The 17,157-nt window shown below is 36.3% G+C and overlaps 1 protein-coding gene and 1 pseudogene across 1 annotated transcript in view; both read right to left on the bottom strand.

Annotated features, from left to right (window-relative positions):
• The window catches only part of TDRD5 (tudor domain containing 5), a 77,290-nt gene that overhangs the window by 31,037 nt on the left and 29,096 nt on the right, over positions 1-17,157 (bottom strand). Inside the window, 3 exon segments of the mRNA XM_010850151.1 lie at positions 900-1,053; position 1,565; positions 2,272-2,304. Coding sequence (XP_010848453.1) covers positions 900-1,053; position 1,565; positions 2,272-2,304 — 188 coding nt within the window.
• Positions 2,522-3,189, bottom strand: LOC104996043 (annotated as a pseudogene).

Here is a 17,157-nt window from a genome sequence, read left to right as displayed (position 1 = left end):
TCTTTGCAGACCTTTCAGTATGGAGAGACACAAGGGAAGTTCCAGATGGGAATAGATCTTACATTATTTATGTTGAGGGCGGAGGTTGGAAGAGGAGTCTGGTAAGGTTTTTTAAACTTTGGTGAAAGGTTTTATTTTTCAACATCCTGATTTCAATTTATTTCTTGTTCAACTCTAGCTATGAACAGTCACTGTTGCTTAATGTACAATATAACTACTTGTACTACTAATGTACAATGGAACCTCAATGTATGTAACCACTTAATATTCCATAATACAATCTCTTACTTTTTAGGGAATTCCCAAACCAATCACATATTTTGTTCAAATTTATATGTTTATGACAATTATAAGAGGTTGACACACTAAAATGGATTCCAGATATATAAAACCATAGCAGCTCCTACAGAAATACACTAGTAACTATACAAAGATGTAGGCACAAGGATACTGAACACTGTATAGTTTATAATACAAAAAAAGGGATACTCTCTACATGTCCATTGATAGGAGACTGGTTAAATGGACTATACTGTACTTACATAAAAGAATTACATGGACTGCTCAGTGCTCAACAACTGGGTTAAGAGCCACTGAACTACCTAGTGTTTCCCCGTGAGAGCATCATTTCAGGAAATGTATTTCTTCAGAATTATTAAAAACTCTAAACAATGAAGAAAGCAAACTTTAAAAACTCAGATTTTAATGCAGCAGCATTATTACAACATACATCATCAGGAAGGAGGTCATTATATACAAAACATTTTCAAGGCTAACAGGTGATCTGTTTGGTTGATGTGGTTACAATTAAGGTTGTTACCTAAATGATGCTTTCCTTTTCCTTGTCCTTACAGAGATAATTAAACACCAGGTTTGCATCATACTGTAATACAACTCACCAGAGGCTAGAGGCTTCATATCAGCATCAAACACCAGCAAGTCTTGTTCTCCTTCCCTGAACTCAACATGGAGAATGTCACTAAGAGCTCCAACAAGCTCTATTACATTTAAGAAGCCCAGTTTTTTGGGTGAAAGTTGCTCTTTAAAAATTAACTGTCAGAAAAACAAACAAGAAAACAAAACAGGAATATAACATATACAGATGCTTCATGGACAATGCTTTAATTTGGACTTGGACTCCAAACTACATTTGTAGGAGTAAATTCAGGCATTCAATAAACATTTGCTTCCATGTGAGTGTAACACAAACCAAGCAACCTATAATCCCTCACCATAAACTTCTAGGCCAGCTTCAAGTTCCTTTTAGAGCACATGGTAATTAAAAAGAAAATTAGAAGACATTTTTACCTCTCATGTTTCACAATGTATGATTATAAAGCGAAAGTCTTAAAAAAGAGGGGAACACACAAAATACAGAAATCATAATAAAACTGTTGATATTTCTCTATGTTCACAGAAAGAATATTCATGACCACTTTTCACATGCAATAAAATAATACTATTTTTAAATGTTTCCTTAAAACTATGCTTATTATTTCACCCTTGAAGTTGGGATAAATAGGCAAGTATAAGTGTATTTTCTACAGCACACTGATTTTCTTACCCTGGAAAAATGAAGAATTATACCAAATAGAGACAGAAGAGAATATATGTAAAAGAAATAACAAGTATGTCTGTTTTAAACTGCACAGTGAATTAGTTAAGTTTGTCCTTGCTAATAAAGTGTGTGTGTGTTCAGTTGCTCAGTCGTGTGGCCGACTCTCTGTGACTCCACAGACTGTAGAGTCCACCAGGTTCCTCTGTTCATGGGGTTTCTCAGGCAAGAATACTGGATTGGGTTGCCATTTCCTCCTCCAGGGGATCTTCCTGACCCAGAGATTGAGCCCACGTCCCTTGCTTCTCCTGCACTGGCAGGAGGATTGTTTACCACTGCACCACCTGGGCCTAATTAGATGTTGGTAGGAAATAAATCCTTGCCCTGACTCACTCACCTTGGAGAAGATCAACAGGAACACAGTGCAAACACTTTTAAAGGACCGCCCCTTGACAAAGGGTGGGATGTCTTAGTTTTAGAGGCATTTTATTGAGACAAGGCACAACAATTAGAAGTAGTGTACAATGAAAGAGATGTCAAACCCGTTGCTTTATCATGTATTCCCTCTTCTTTACAATTAAAGCAAACAAACAAACCCAACTTTCTGCTTTAAGAGAAGAGTCAGAAAAATAAACCAATACATTTCCCCTCTTCATAATAACAGAAACAGCTACCAGAAATCTAACTGTAATAAGAGAAATTGAATGTTGGCTTACATATATTCATTAAAAAGACAACAGACCATCAGACTACACGAGTATAACTCCATCTGTCTTAATCTAATACTCTTATGTTTTCACTCATGGGTATCACCGAGTTGGTAAGTTCTAGCACTGGAGCTTATTCATATTCCTCATTATTTACTGCTCATGTTTGCCTTAAGCAGAGAGTAAGTCGGAGGCTGATGCTTCTCTCTGCTTGTTTTAGCCTGTAAGTTGTGTACTATCTGTGGCATCTGTCTGACGCTCAGGCCATAACTTCAGGAGTTGAACTCTAGATGGAATCTGAATTCTCTGAAGCAATTTCTTCTATTTCTTCTTCTGTTGTCTCTGAAAAACTGATCCTCAGCTTTGCCAGCTCACGACTATCTTCAGGAAGCACACCTTTTCAAAGACTATAGGTTTTCCTACCATAATCTGCCACAGTCTCTATGTTCCATCTTCAGAACCACTGGCATAGAGTTCTCCATCAGACCTAAACCTCACAGTGAATGGGACCAAAGTGTCCTTTGTAGGATTCTAATTCATCTTCACTATCATAATCATATTTATAAGGTTTAAAACCTTCACATGCTGCTACAAGAAATTCTCAGGGCAAAGAGATGCAGAATTGATGGCTGCAGGAGCTTCATACGATTTGAGTCCAAACTCACCGCACCATGAAAAGCAACAGATGGTCCATACATCATTACCAGGCACTCCCTGGGACTACATCCCACACTACTGAAGACATCAAAACTTAGAGAGTTCACCTCTGTCATAGTAGTGTGATCCCGAAGTAGAACGGTTTTATCGCCCGCTGAAAGGATCTGTTTATCACCACAGAGCCTTTTTAATACCAGAGGTATGACCATTGATTTCCTTAGGTTCTGTCTGGAAGACCATCTTGTCATCGTCCTTGAACCTGAAGAACATGGACACGAACAGCACTCCGCAGGCATCCTGAATGCGGAACACCGGCCTGCTGCATCACATGTCTGCCAGCATACCAGCCAACTCAGTTACCCTCAGGGGCTCAAGGGGCTTGGTGCTCACTGGCCCTGCCAGTTCCATCTCCACCTTCTCAGTCACTGCCTCCAAGCCCAAAGGGTGGGATTTCTGCAGTGCCTACTTCTTGTTGGTGTAATGCTCTCAGGTCCAAGTCAACTCTTTATGACTTCTCCCAGGACACTTGCAAATGTGGTGCCCTGTATCAGTCAAGTCATAGTTTAAAACAGTCATTATATAGCCAATCATGAATATCCTGAGAGAGAAAGAACTGGTAGAGGACCGAGGAAGGGTGGTAATGAATTAGATTTGGTACCTCTACTTACTTCTTTGTACATTACATACTATGGCTTCTTTCCTTTTTATGTTCATTAGTCTCTTTAAGCGTTTCTTTACCTTCTCTATAAGTGCCTAGTACTATGAATGTGCAATTCAGCTGAACATAAGACTAGGCTGGGAAGGATTTTTTAAAATATAAGTTATCAATTTTTTTGAATAAGTGATATTTGCAAGTTTTTTAAAGGTATATAGCAAAAAGTAAGTCTCCAGTCCACTCTCATTTCTCAGCTGACCAGGAGAGCACCTCCTTGGAGGTAAGCACTACTAATAGTTTCGTGTGGAAACCATCACCAGCAGATTCTTGGGTGAAACTTGCCAGAAACTGTCAACACTTGAATATACATCATCCTTCAGCATAATAGATTACACCTGTTGTATTTTTTAATGAGTTAATACAGAGATATTTCCAAATCAGTACGAAACATAGTTGAGTTTTGCTTTGTGATCCTCAGAATCTTTTAGTACATTAGTTTAGTCCATCAACTGATATATCAGACACATTGCCCTAATACCTGTGTTATGCTATCTTCTCTATATACTCCCACCATAAGGAAGCAATTGACGTTTATTTCTACTTCCACTCTCTTCCATCTCCAATCCATTTTAGTTATCTTATGTTTTTCTAAGAGTTTATGTTTTCAAATATATTACATGATTTAATTTTCTCAGAGTAGATTTTGCAGATGACACTTTCATAGTACAAACTCTATTTTTCGCAAATTGGTAGCTGGACCCAGAGGCTTGATCAGACTCATGCTCCATCCCTTTAACAAAACTATTGGTGATGTCGTATTCTAAAAAGAACACATAATGTCTGGCTGTCTCTATGTTGGTGCTGTTATCGTAGCCATTACTGGTCAATGCCTGATTTACTATTCATTCAGAGTTTTAATACAGTGATATTCTAACTCTATCAATTCTTTTTTATTATTTAGTTGGAATATTTTATAGAGATATGGTCCCCTCATCTGTTATTTGGTTACCCAGTCCTACCAGTTCATTCAGGAAAGACAGGATAAGTAACTGGCTCTTTCTCTTTATTTACCATTTTTTAAGAAAATGAATTAGTTCTCCATCATCTTCCATGATAACCAATTAGTTTTTAACATCATATGAACTCACAAAATTAAACATATTGGATGGGCTTAAGTTCAGTTCTGTTCAGTTCAGTCACTCAGTCATGTCCGACTCTCTGTGACCCCATGAATCGCAGCACACCAGGCCACCTTGTCCATCACCAACTCCCAGAGTTCACTGAGACTCACGTCCATCGAGTCAGTGATGCCATCCAGCCATCTCATCCTCTGTCGTCCCCTTCTCCTCCTGCCCCCAATCCCTCCCAGCATCAGGGTCTTTTCCAATGAGTCAACTCTTCTCATGAGGTGGCCAAAGTAGAATTGGAGTTTCAGCCTCAGCATCAGTCCTTCCAATGAACACCCAGGACTGATCTCCTTTAGGATGGACTGGTTGCATCTCCTTGCAATCCAAGGGACTCTCAAGAGTCTTCTCCAACACCACAGCTCAAAAGCATCAATTCTTTGGTGCTCAGCTCTCTTCACAGTCCAACTCTCACATCCATACATGACCACAGGAAAAACCATAGCCTTGACTAGACGGACGTTTGTTGGCAAAGTAATATCTCTGCTTTTGAATATGCTATCTAGGTTGGTCATAACTTTCCTTCCAAGGAGTAAGTGTCTTTTAATTTCATGGCTGCAATCACCATCTGCAGTGATTTTGGAGCCCCCAAAAATAAAGTCTGACACTGTTTCCACTATTTCCCATGAAGTGATGGGACCAGATGCCATGATCTTCGTTTTCCGAATGTTGAGCTTTAAGCCAACTTTTTCACTCTCCTCTTTCACTTTTTTCACATATTATTTTTACTGTTAATCTATATAATTAATACAATATATATTTTTAATATTTTATCTTTGACCTTAATAAATTCACTCATTAGTTCTAATAGGTTTTCATGGATTCCTTAGTATATTCTATGTGGACAATCATGCTTTCTACAAATAATGAGAGTTTCACTTCTTCAAGTTTTTGTACCTTTTTTCTTATTTTATTACACTGTCTAGGACCTCCAGTACAACACCGAATTAAAGCAGTGCAAATGGACATAGTAGCCTTGCTGATTTTAGAGGGAAAATCTCCCCTATTTCACCATTAAATATGACAAGTAAAGGTTTTTCACAGCTATCTTTCATCAGACTGAAGAAGTTCTATTCCTATTTTTGTAGAGTTTTATTGCAAATGGATATTAAGTTTTGGTAATTCTTTTTCTGCATCTACTAAAATGATCCTAAGACTTTCTTCCTTATTCTGTTATCATGGTAAATTACATCAGTTCCTTTTGAGATGTTACTCCAACTTTGTATTGCTGGGGGGAAGATATCCTCTTGTTTACATACTGCTGGATTAAATTTACTAATGTTCTGTAGTATTTTTTATTCTATGTAATCATAAACATGATCTAATTGGGGGTTTTTTGGTAATGTCTATGTCAAGTTTTGGTAGCAGGATAATGTATTTATGGAAAATACTCCCAACTCATTCTATTTTATGAGAGAAAGTATGTATGACTAATAAAATCTCCTCCTTAACAGTTAGATGGAATTCACCAATGAACCATATGGGCCTGGAATTTTTTTCTTCTTCTCCCTTCCTCTGTGGAGAGGTCTTTTTGTTTTTTATTGTTTTTAAATAACAAAAATTCATTTCTTTGATACAGGGATATTCAGATTTTCTATTTCATCTTGTCTCAGCTGGGTAATTCGTGTCTTTTGAGGAATTTTTCCATTCCATTAAGTTGTCAAATGATAGGCACAGTTGTTCATAAAATTTTATTGTCCTTTTAACATCTGTTAAGATGATAATGATATAATCTCTTTCCTGACATTGGTATTTGTATCCTCTTTTTTCCTAATTTAACTAGCTAATGGTTCATCAATTTGGGGATCTTGCAATGAATCAATATTGGCTTTCTTAATTGCTGCTATTGTATTAATGTCTAGTCTTAATTTTATCATTTCTTTTCTCCTACTATTTTGACTTTACTATTTTCTCCTACTATTTTGTAATTCCTCCTTTTTCTTTTTTAAAAAATGAATTTATTTATTATAATTGGAGGCTAATTACAATATTGTGGTGGGTTCTGCCATACATTGACATGAATTAGCCACGGGTGTACATGTGTCACCCCGTCCCGAACCCGCCTCCCACCTCCTTCACCATTCCATCCCTCTGGGTTGTCCCAGTGCACCAGCTTTGAGTGCCCTTGTTTCATGCACCAAACTTGGACTGGTCATCTATCTCACATATGGTAATATACATGTTTCAACACTATTCTCTCAAATCATCCCACCCTTGCCTTCTCCCACAGAGTCCAAAAATCTGTTCTTTATGTCCCTTTTGCTGTCTTACATATAGTATCATTGTTCCCATCTTTCTAAATTCTATATATATGCGTTAATATACTGTATTGGTATTTTTCTGACTTACTTCACTGTGTATAATAGGCTCTAGTTTCATCTACCTCATTAGAACTGACTCAAATGCCTTCTTTTTAATAGCTGAGTAATATTCCATTGTGTATATGTACCACAACTTTCTTATCCATTCATCTGCCAATGGACATCTAGGTTGCTTCCATGTCCTCGCTATTGTAAATAGTGCTGCAGTGAACATTGGGATACACGTGTCTCCTTCAATTCTGGTTTCCTTGGTGTGTATGCTCAGCAGCGGGATTGCTGGGTGGTCTGGCAGTTCTATTTCCAGGTTTTTAATGAACCTCCACACTGTTCTTCATAATGGCCATACTAGTTTGCATTCCCACCAACAGTGTAAGAGGGTTCTCTTTTCTCCACACCCTCTCCAACATTTATTGTTTGTAGACTTTTTGATAGCAGCCATTCTGACCAACGTGAGATGGTACCTCACTGTGGTTTTGATTTGCATTTCTTTGATAATGAGTGATGTTGAGCATCTTTTCATGTGTTTGTTAGCCATCTGTATGTCTTCTTTGGAGAAATGTCTGTTTAGTTCTTTGGCCCATTTTTTGACTGGGTTGTTTACTTTTCTGATATTGAGCTGCATGAGCTGCTTGTATACTTTTAAGATTAATTCTTTGTCAGTTGCTTCGTTTGCTATAATTTTCTCCCATTCTGAAGGCTATCTTTTCACCTTGTTTATAGTTTCCTTTGTTGTGTAAAAGCTTTTAAATTTAATTAGGTCCTATTTGTTTATTTTTGCTTTTATTTCCATTACTCTGGGAGGTGGGTCATAGAGGATCCTGCTGTGATTTATGTCAGACAGTGTTCTGCCTATGTTTTCCTTTAGGAGTTTTATAGTTTCTGGTATTACATTTAGATCTTTAATCCATTTTGAGTTTATTTTTGTGTATGGTGATAGAAAGTGTTCTAGTTTCATTCTTTTATAGGTGGCTGACCAGTTTTCCCAGCACCACTTGTTAAAGAGATGGTCTTTTCTCCATTGTATGTTTTTGCTTCCTTTGTCAAAGATAAGGTGTCCATAGGTACATGGATTTATCCCTGGGCTTTCTATTTTGTTCCATTGATCTACATTTCTGTCTTTGTGCCAGTACCATACTGTCTTGATGACTGTAACTTTGTAGTATAGTCTGAAGTCAGGCAGGTTGATTCTTCCAGTTCCATTCTTCTTTCTCAAGATTGCTTTGACTATTTGAGGTTTTATGTGTCTCCATACAAATTGTGGAATTATTTGTTCTAGTTCTGTGAAAAATAGTTGGTAGCCTGATACAGATTACATTGAATCTATAGATTGCTCTGGGTAGCATATTCATTTTCACTATATTGATTCTTCCAACCCATAAACATGGTATATTTCTCCATCTATTTGTGTCATCTTTTATTTCTTTCATCAGTGTTTTATAGTTTTCTATATACAGGTCTTTTGTTTATTTAGGTAAATTTATTCCTAAGTGTTTTATTATTTTTGTCACAATGGTGAATGGGATTGTTTCCTTTCTCATTGTTAGTATATAGGAATGCAAGGGATTTCTGTGTATTAATTTTATATCCTGCAACTTTAGTATATTCATTGATTAGCTCTAGTAATTTTCTGGTGGTGTCTTTAGGGTTTTCTACGCAGACATTCCTCCTCCTTTTTCTGGCTTATTCAGGTAGACCTTTAGGTCAGTGATAATTTTATACCTTTCTTTTCTTCTAATTTAGGCATTTTATTTTAATTTAGGCATCTTAAAGCTATAAATTTCCCTTTTAGCACTGCTTCAGCTGCATCTCACAATTTTTGATATGTTATATTTCAATAGCATTCAATATTTCAATAGCATTCAATGGAAAATACTTTCAAATTTCCCTTATTCTATCTTTAATAAACTGTTTAGCTATATTTAATATTTTACCAACAATAGAAAAGAAAATGAAAAAGAATATATACATATATATATATATATTTGAATAACTTTGCTATACACCAGAAACTAACACAACTTTGCAAATCAACTATACTTCAATTTAAAGCAGTAAGTTATTTGGAAGAGAACTGTTTAATTCCCAAACTTTCTGGAGGGTTAATACTTAGGGAACTCACTATATTGATTTGTAATTTAATTCCAATTAAAGTATTGGAATATACTTTAATTGGAGTATCTTAAAGAACATACTCTAAGATTTCAGTATTTTGTTTAGACTTATTCTATAACCAACTACATGGTCTGTCTTGGCAAATGTATCTTCCAAGTATACTTGAATACAATGTGTATTCTGCAGTTGTTGGGTACAGTGTTCTATAAAAGTCAAAAACAGATCAAGATGATAGAAAGTATGGCTCAGATTTTCCATGTCCTTATTCATTTTTTTGACTATTTTATCAACTGCCAGAAAGAGAAAATCCCTATAATTGTGGAAGTTAATTCATAATTAATTCTGTTAATTTTTAGATCATTTATCTTAAAGCATTATTAGGTGAATACACATTTGACCACTCTGTCTTCCTGATTAACCCTTTATAATTACAAAATGTCTCTCTGTCTCTGATAATACACTTTTCCTTGAAGTCTCCTTTACCTGATTTTTTTTAGTCAATTTTTTAGTTCTTTTATGCTTATTATATATATATCTTTTTCACCTTTTACTTCAACCAATTTATGTCTTTTCTACTAATAGTATATTTCTTATGCATAGCATTTAGTTGCATTCTGCTTTTTCATATCTCATAACTTCATTAATTTTAATATATACTCCATTATATTTATGAAATTATTAATATAAGTGGATTTACAGATACCATTCTTTAAATTGAATATAGTTGCTTTACAATGTTGTGTTGGTTTCAGGTGTATAGCAAAATGGTTCATCTCACATATACATATATATTTTTTTCAGATTCTTTTCCTTTTTAGGTAACTACAAGATATTGAATACAGTTCACTGTGCTATACAGTAGATCCTTGTTGTCTACTTTTTTCATATATATTAGTATGCATCTGTTAATCCCAGATATATCCCTCTTTCCCTTTCCCCTTTGGTAACCACAGATTTTCTATGTCTGTGAGTCTGTTTCTGTTTTGTAGATATGTTCATCTGTGCCATATTTTAGATTCCACATATAAGTGATATCATATGGTATTTGTCTTTCTGGCTTACTTTGCTTAGTATGATAAACTCTAGTTGCATCCATGTTGCAGCAAATGGCATTATTTTATTCATTTTATGGCCAAGTAATTCCATTGTGTGTGTATGTATATATATACACCACATCTTCTTTATCTATTCATTTGTTGATGGACACTTAGCCTGCTTCCATGTCTTGGCTATTATAAATAGTGTTGCAAAGAACACTGGGGTGCATGTATCTTTTTGAATTATCATTTTCTCTGGATATATGTCTAGCAGTGGGATTGCTGGATCATATGGCAGCTCTATTTTTAGTTTTCTAAGGAACATCCATACTGTTTCTCCATAGTGGTTGCACCAATTTACATTTCCACCAACAGCACAGAAAGGTTCCCTTTCCTCCACACCCTCTCCAGCATTTATTTATAGATTTTTTGATGATGGCCATTCTGACTGGTGTGAGGTCATACCTCATTGCATTTGCATTTCTCTATTAACCAGTGCTGTTGAGCATCTTTCAAGTGCCTGTTGGCCCTCTGTACGTTTCTGAAGAAGTATCTGTTTAGGTCTCCTGCCCATTTTTTGATTGGGTTGTTTTTCATATTGAGCTGCATGAGTTGTTTGTATATTTTAGAAATTCAGCCCTTGCTGTTCATACTGTTTGCAAATATTTAATCCTATACAGCTACCATTTTTGCTATTTAATTTCTGATTCCATCTGTATTTTATTTATCTCAAAATTTGTTCCTCTGTTGTCTTTCAAGCAAAAAAGCTGAACAGTAAACCCATTCTTTCTTTGAGTTTATTAGGTATTTTTATACAATTCCATTTTAATGTATCTAGTGGCTTTATACCTATAACTCTGCATTACTTATTGTTCTCTACACCCTTAACTTTTCAGTATTACTGTACTACTTCACAAAAAAACACAAGAACCTTGCAAACTATACTTCCATGCACTTATTGCCCCTTTGTCTATTCAAAGCTATGGTTTTTCCAGTAGTCATGTATGGATGTGAGAGTTGGACTATAAAGAAAGCTAGACCACTAGTTAGACCACTTGGTACTGTCCTACAGGTCTCTCCAATTCTCCGTTTGTTTTTCTTTCCGGCCATGCTGCACAGTTTGTGGTATCTCAGTTCTCCAGCCAGGGATCAAACCCAAGTCACAGCAGAGAAAGTGCCAAATTCTAGACACTATGCCAGCAGGGAACTCCCAGATTCTGCTATTTTTTTTTTTTTGGCTGCACTGGGTCTTCGCTGCTGTGCATAGGCTCTCTTGGGTTGTAGTAAGCGGGCTACTCTCTAGTTGTGGTGCACAGGCTTCTCCTTGAGGTGACTTCTCTTGTTGCAAAGCATGGGCTCTAGGGCTTCCATAGTTAAGCTTAGTTGCCCCACAAGAAGTGGAATCTTCCTGAAGCAGGGATCAAACATGTGTCCCTGGTACTGGCAGGTTGATTCTTAATGGCTGAACCACCACAAAAGTCCCCAGGTTCTGCTTTTAAAAAATTTTTTTTCATTTATTTTCTCTCTCTGTTCTTCAGATTGGATCATTCTACCAATCTGTTGGGGTTCACTGATGCTTTCTTCTGCCATTTCCAATTTGTTCTTAAGATACTGTAGTGAAATTACTTCAGATATTTTATTTTCAGCTCTAGAAAATCATTTGGCTTTACAGTTTCTTTTTCTCCACTGAGGTTTCTTATCCATTTGTTCAATATGAACACATATTGCATTATATTCTTTTTAATGTGGTTTTAAGAATTCCTTTAAAACCTTTTTGCTAACTTCAACATCTGCATCATCTCAGTATCAGTTTCCATCGATTACTTTTTCTCTTCACCAAGGGTCACGTATTCTTGTTTATTCAGTAATTTTCGCTTGTATCTGGGACATCATAATAGGTAAGCTGTAGACTGTGGAATCTTTTATGCTTCTTCTGAGAGTACTGCTTTTCGCTTAAATTTAATAGGGAGTTAACCTGACTAACCTTAAACTCAAAACTCTGACCCCCTGTGTTGGGCCACAGCTGAAAGAGATTCAGTTCTTTCAGCCTTACTAGGCTTCTGCTGGTCTGCCCCAGGCATGTGTAACTCAAGAATCAGTCAGAGATTTGAGCAGAATTTATGTGCAGTATTTGATGCTCCCTCTCTATCCCATGACTTCTTCCCTCATCTTCCAACTGCTTGGCTTCCCTGGTTGCTCAGATGGTAAAGAATCTGGCTCCAATACAGGAGACCAGAGTCTGATCTCTGGGTGGGGAAGATCCCCTGGAGGAGGGAATGGCAACCAACTCTAGGATTCTTGCCTGGGAAATACCATGGACAAAGGAGTCTGGAGGGTTACAGTTCATGGGGTCACAATGATTTCTTTCGTCATTTTTCAACTGCTTATGTAGCTCCAACTCAGAGGCAGGTAAAACTTTTGATTTCTATCCAGTTATCAATTCCAAACTATGTATGGAACCCAACATTGGGCCCAACTCCAAGCAAATAAAAAAGGTGCTATTCTCTCCTCTCTAGGTGCTGACTCCTTACCAATTTCTGCCTGCTTTTGAACAATTTCTAGTACCTTCACAGAGTAATTTTGTATATTTTGTCCAGAATTTATAATAATTATCATCAGGACTGTTCCAATGTAGGCTACTCAGACATATTACCTTAATTTATTTGCATGCCTAAGTTTCTCACTAGATTTCAAAAATCTTAGTGACAGAGCCTTTCATACCTGGATACCCAGTGCCTCCCTCATTTCCTTTTGACTTTCACAATGTACCTCATTTTTATCTACTGGTTTTCTTAGGGCATCAGCTGTTCTATTTTTTGTTCTTGTAATCTTTGAAGTTTAGCCTTCATTTTTGAAATTTTTTTTGTTTTATTTATAATTCTTTCCTGAGTACTTTCCTGAATACCCTTCACTGTATTCCCAAATTTGTATAATTCAGATTTATGCTGTTCTTTCATGTTTTATATCACTTTATATTTTTGAAAAAGGTTTCAGTTTTTATCTGTATTAGGGACATGTATTTCTGACATGCTCCTTTTATCAGTAGATATGCTGTTCTGTTATTTAATCTCTTTTTTAATTCAAACAACAATGCAATTTGACCCAGAACCTCTTCTGCTGCATATTTTACGTGAAATTCATTTTCCTGACTTGTAGGACATCATTCTGGATTACTTTCTGCTTCACAGAGCTCCTCCTTCCATTGTTTTTGTAAATTGTTTAAAAATACAGTAGGTTAATTTAGAAATTTCTTGGCTCTTTTCCCTTAATACTACTTACACCTAAGACTCCTCTTTTTCTTCTGTTTGTATCCTGCTCAATTTTTCAATAGTGTCTGTAAGGCAGCTCTGGCTGGTCAGTTTCAAGAATTCACAGGAGCTATGGTGCTCCAGCCCCATTCAACTCTTACTATGAAGCACTTTCTGCTATTAGGTCAAAATAACACACAGTTTCAGTTATAGTTTTCAAAATGGCTTGCTGTACATTCTAGTGAATGAAGTAAAATGAAGTGAAAGTCGTTTAGTCGTGCCCGACTCTTTGTGATCCGTTGGATTATACAATCTATGGAGTTCTCCGGGCCAGAAGTGAATACCTGATGGCTATTTTGTAGTTCTTCTATCTCATAGATCCATTAGGGCTCCTGTTTTCTCCTGGCACAGACACTGATATCATGAGGCTTTTGTGGCGGCTGCTGATTACTCTCCAGCAATTATTTGCAGAGATATATTACCTAATTTTGTTATAAATACTGTCTTTGGATTTTCTGTTTGGCCATCTAGTTCTCTATGTGGCTTCTAGCTCTCTATGGGCTTCCCTGGTGGTTCAGATGGTAAAGCGTCTGCCTGCAATGTGGGAGACCTGGGTTCGATCCCTGGATGGGAAAGATCCCCTGGAGAAGGAAATGCAACTCACTCCATCATTCTTGCCTGGAAAATTCCATGGAGGGAGGAGTCTGGTAGGCTACAGTCCATGGAATCACAAAGAGTCAGACACGACTGAGCAACTTCACTCACTCACTCTCTATAGGTGGCACTTCAGGAAGATCCAAAACCTACGCTGCCTCTGCACTATCTTCCTTCAAGTAGCAATTTAACAAAAGATCCTGAAAGAATGGCAGACTGTTGTCCAAGTATTTCAAGAGGACAAATCACAAGGTAGCTTTTATATCATGTTGGATAAATAAAGGCTTAGTATTTCTACAAGTTAAAATAAAGATTAAATTAAATCTATACTTATTATATATTTTTAATAATAATGTTGAATTTCTGCAGAAGTTTGTTTACTAAGAAAGGCAAAGAGCTTTCCTATAACATTAAAAGGTTTGTTTTACAGACTCACAGAGAACAAACTTATGGTTACCAGGGGCAAAAGGTATGACTGGGGTGGGGGGAGAGATAGGGAGTTTGAGATTGACATATACACACTGCTGTATTTAAAATAAGTAACCAACAAGGACCTACTGTACAGCACAGGAAACTCTGCTCAATATTCTTTTATAACCTAGATGGGAAAAGAATTCGAAAAAGAACAGATACATATATATATATATATATATATATATAACTGAATCACTTTGCTGTACACCTGAAATCAAAACAATATTGTTAATCAACTATTCTCCAATATAAAATAAAAAAACAAAAAATCCTGTTTAAAAATGGTTTGCTTTAATTTCTCCAAAATTGTTGACTTGTAACCTTAACTCCATGAATCTTTAATACAGGAAGCTACTTTTGCTAAAACATTCATGGTAGGAAACTATTCACTTTGAGTTGTGAACCTGGCATAGGAAGTTTATTTTTACCCATAAATTTTGTAATAATTAAGTCATATACTATTACTTTATTACTCTATTTTACACTTTATTCTGTAATTTCATTATTAGATAAATGACTTGACTTCTTAATCCAAAAGATATCAAGACTGTTTAAGCTTTCTCTCATGGGCCTATTTGAAATAAACTTTGAGGCTTTAAAGGAGTCATTGCTTTCATTCATAATGTGAAATTAAATTTTCTGCATTAAGGAAAGCTGCGTGCCGAAGAATTGATGCTTTTGAACTGTGGTGTTGGAGAAGACTCTTGAGGGTTCCTTGGACTGCAGGGAGATCCAATCAGTCCATCTTAAAGGACATCAGTCTTGAGTGTTCATTGGAAGGACTGATGTTGAAGCTGAAACTCCAATACTTTGGCCACCTGATGCGAAGAGCATACTCATCTGAAAAGCCTCTGATGCTGGGAAAGATTGAGGGCAGGAGGAGAAGGGGACGACAGAGGATGAGATGGCTGGATGGCATCACCGACTTGATGGATGTGAGTTTGAGTGAACTCCGGGAGTTGGTGATGGACAGGGAGGCCTGGCGTGCTGCAATTCATGGGGTCGCAAAGAGTCAGACACGACTGAGCGACTGAACTGAACTTGAGGGGTGATGTGTATCTTTTCTAAAAAAAGCTTTCTTCTTTTTCTTTTACTATGACTTTTAACATTTACCAAACAATTACTATGCAGCAGGCACCGTTCTAATTATTTTAAGCCATTTAAACTTCTTTACAAAACTGTATCAAGTAGATAACATTATACACATCATCTGTAAAATAGCACATAGAGTTGATCTATCAATCATTACGCTCTATAGTATCTCAAACAAACTTGTTCATATGTACAAATATATGATAATGTTCATGGTATAGCAGTTAAGAGTTAGGATACTGAAGTCTGAAGCTAGGCTCCTAGGATTTCAAACCCTGGCTCCACTCATTACTGGCTACCTATTTGGTAGGCAAGTTACTTTTCCATGCCTCAGTCTGATGTGAAAACAAATGGACTACTATAAGAAAGGCATTCTGAATAGAGCCCACCACACCTACCCCTTTTTTAAAATTAGGCATATGGCAGTATCTTAATTGTCATTCTGCAATGTGATTTTTTTTCACCTAACATGATGGGTTCCAAAAATGATCCATGTTGCATGGGTGAGCTAAATCTTGACTGCTTATTTTTTCTACTACATATTACTCCATTATCTCAATTTATTTATCCATTCTCCTATTGATAGACATTTAATTTATTCCCAGTTTTAAACCACGCTGCAATGTATGTGTCATATGTATGTCTTCATGTGCACCTTTAAGAGTTTCTCTAAAGTGCATCTATAGTAGTGGAACTCCAGAATTATCAGGGGTGCATTCTGTCAAGTAAAGTCATATTGCCAAAGAGGTTCTGTCCCACAAGCAGCGCATGAGGTATCCTATTTCTCCATATCCCCACTGACACTTGGTATTATCAAACATGAGAAACAAATTAACTCTTATACTAATTATATAAAAATAGTGGCAAAGATATTCTTTCTATGCGTAAATAAGTATTTATTAAAAATCTTATTCTTAACTCTTTGAGTAAAAAAGCAGCTACCAAAAGGCAAAACAAAATGTTTAAGTTCTAAAGCACAGACTTGGAGGATCCAAGGAGTAGCAACAAAATTTCCATCAAGCATGAGAAATATATGCAAGCCATAAAAAACCATGATTAGTGAAAAAGAGCTCACTCACCTCAAACTCTCTAAGCAATTTAGAAATAAGCAAACCCTCTGGAAACCTGGATACAACCTAATAAATAAAAAGTGAAATACAATATAAATAGACACAATGGGAATGCTCGGTGACAAAATATCAAAATAAGAAAGTATAAATTTACATAGCAACAAAGGCAAAAATAACATTATTATTAAGTGAATGAATTAAAAGGCACAGTAATTTTTAAAAATCAGCTTCTAGTTTTAAAAATAACAACTCAAAAAAGGCAGTGAATTCCAACATTTCCAGAGCTGAGAAATCATTCCTGCATAGAACAGCAGTGCGACGACTCCTCAGGAATTCCTAGAGTTCTTAGCTCAGCTAACATATTTAGCTTTAGCTCATGTAAAATAAATAT

This window comes from Bison bison, unplaced genomic scaffold (genome assembly GCF_000754665.1).
Source record: "Bison bison bison isolate TAMUID 2011002044 unplaced genomic scaffold, Bison_UMD1.0 scf7180017864289, whole genome shotgun sequence".
NCBI lineage: Eukaryota > Metazoa > Chordata > Mammalia > Artiodactyla > Bovidae > Bison > Bison bison.
The sequence above is the reverse complement of the archived record's forward strand: the minus strand, read 5'-3'. Positions and strand labels throughout refer to the sequence as shown.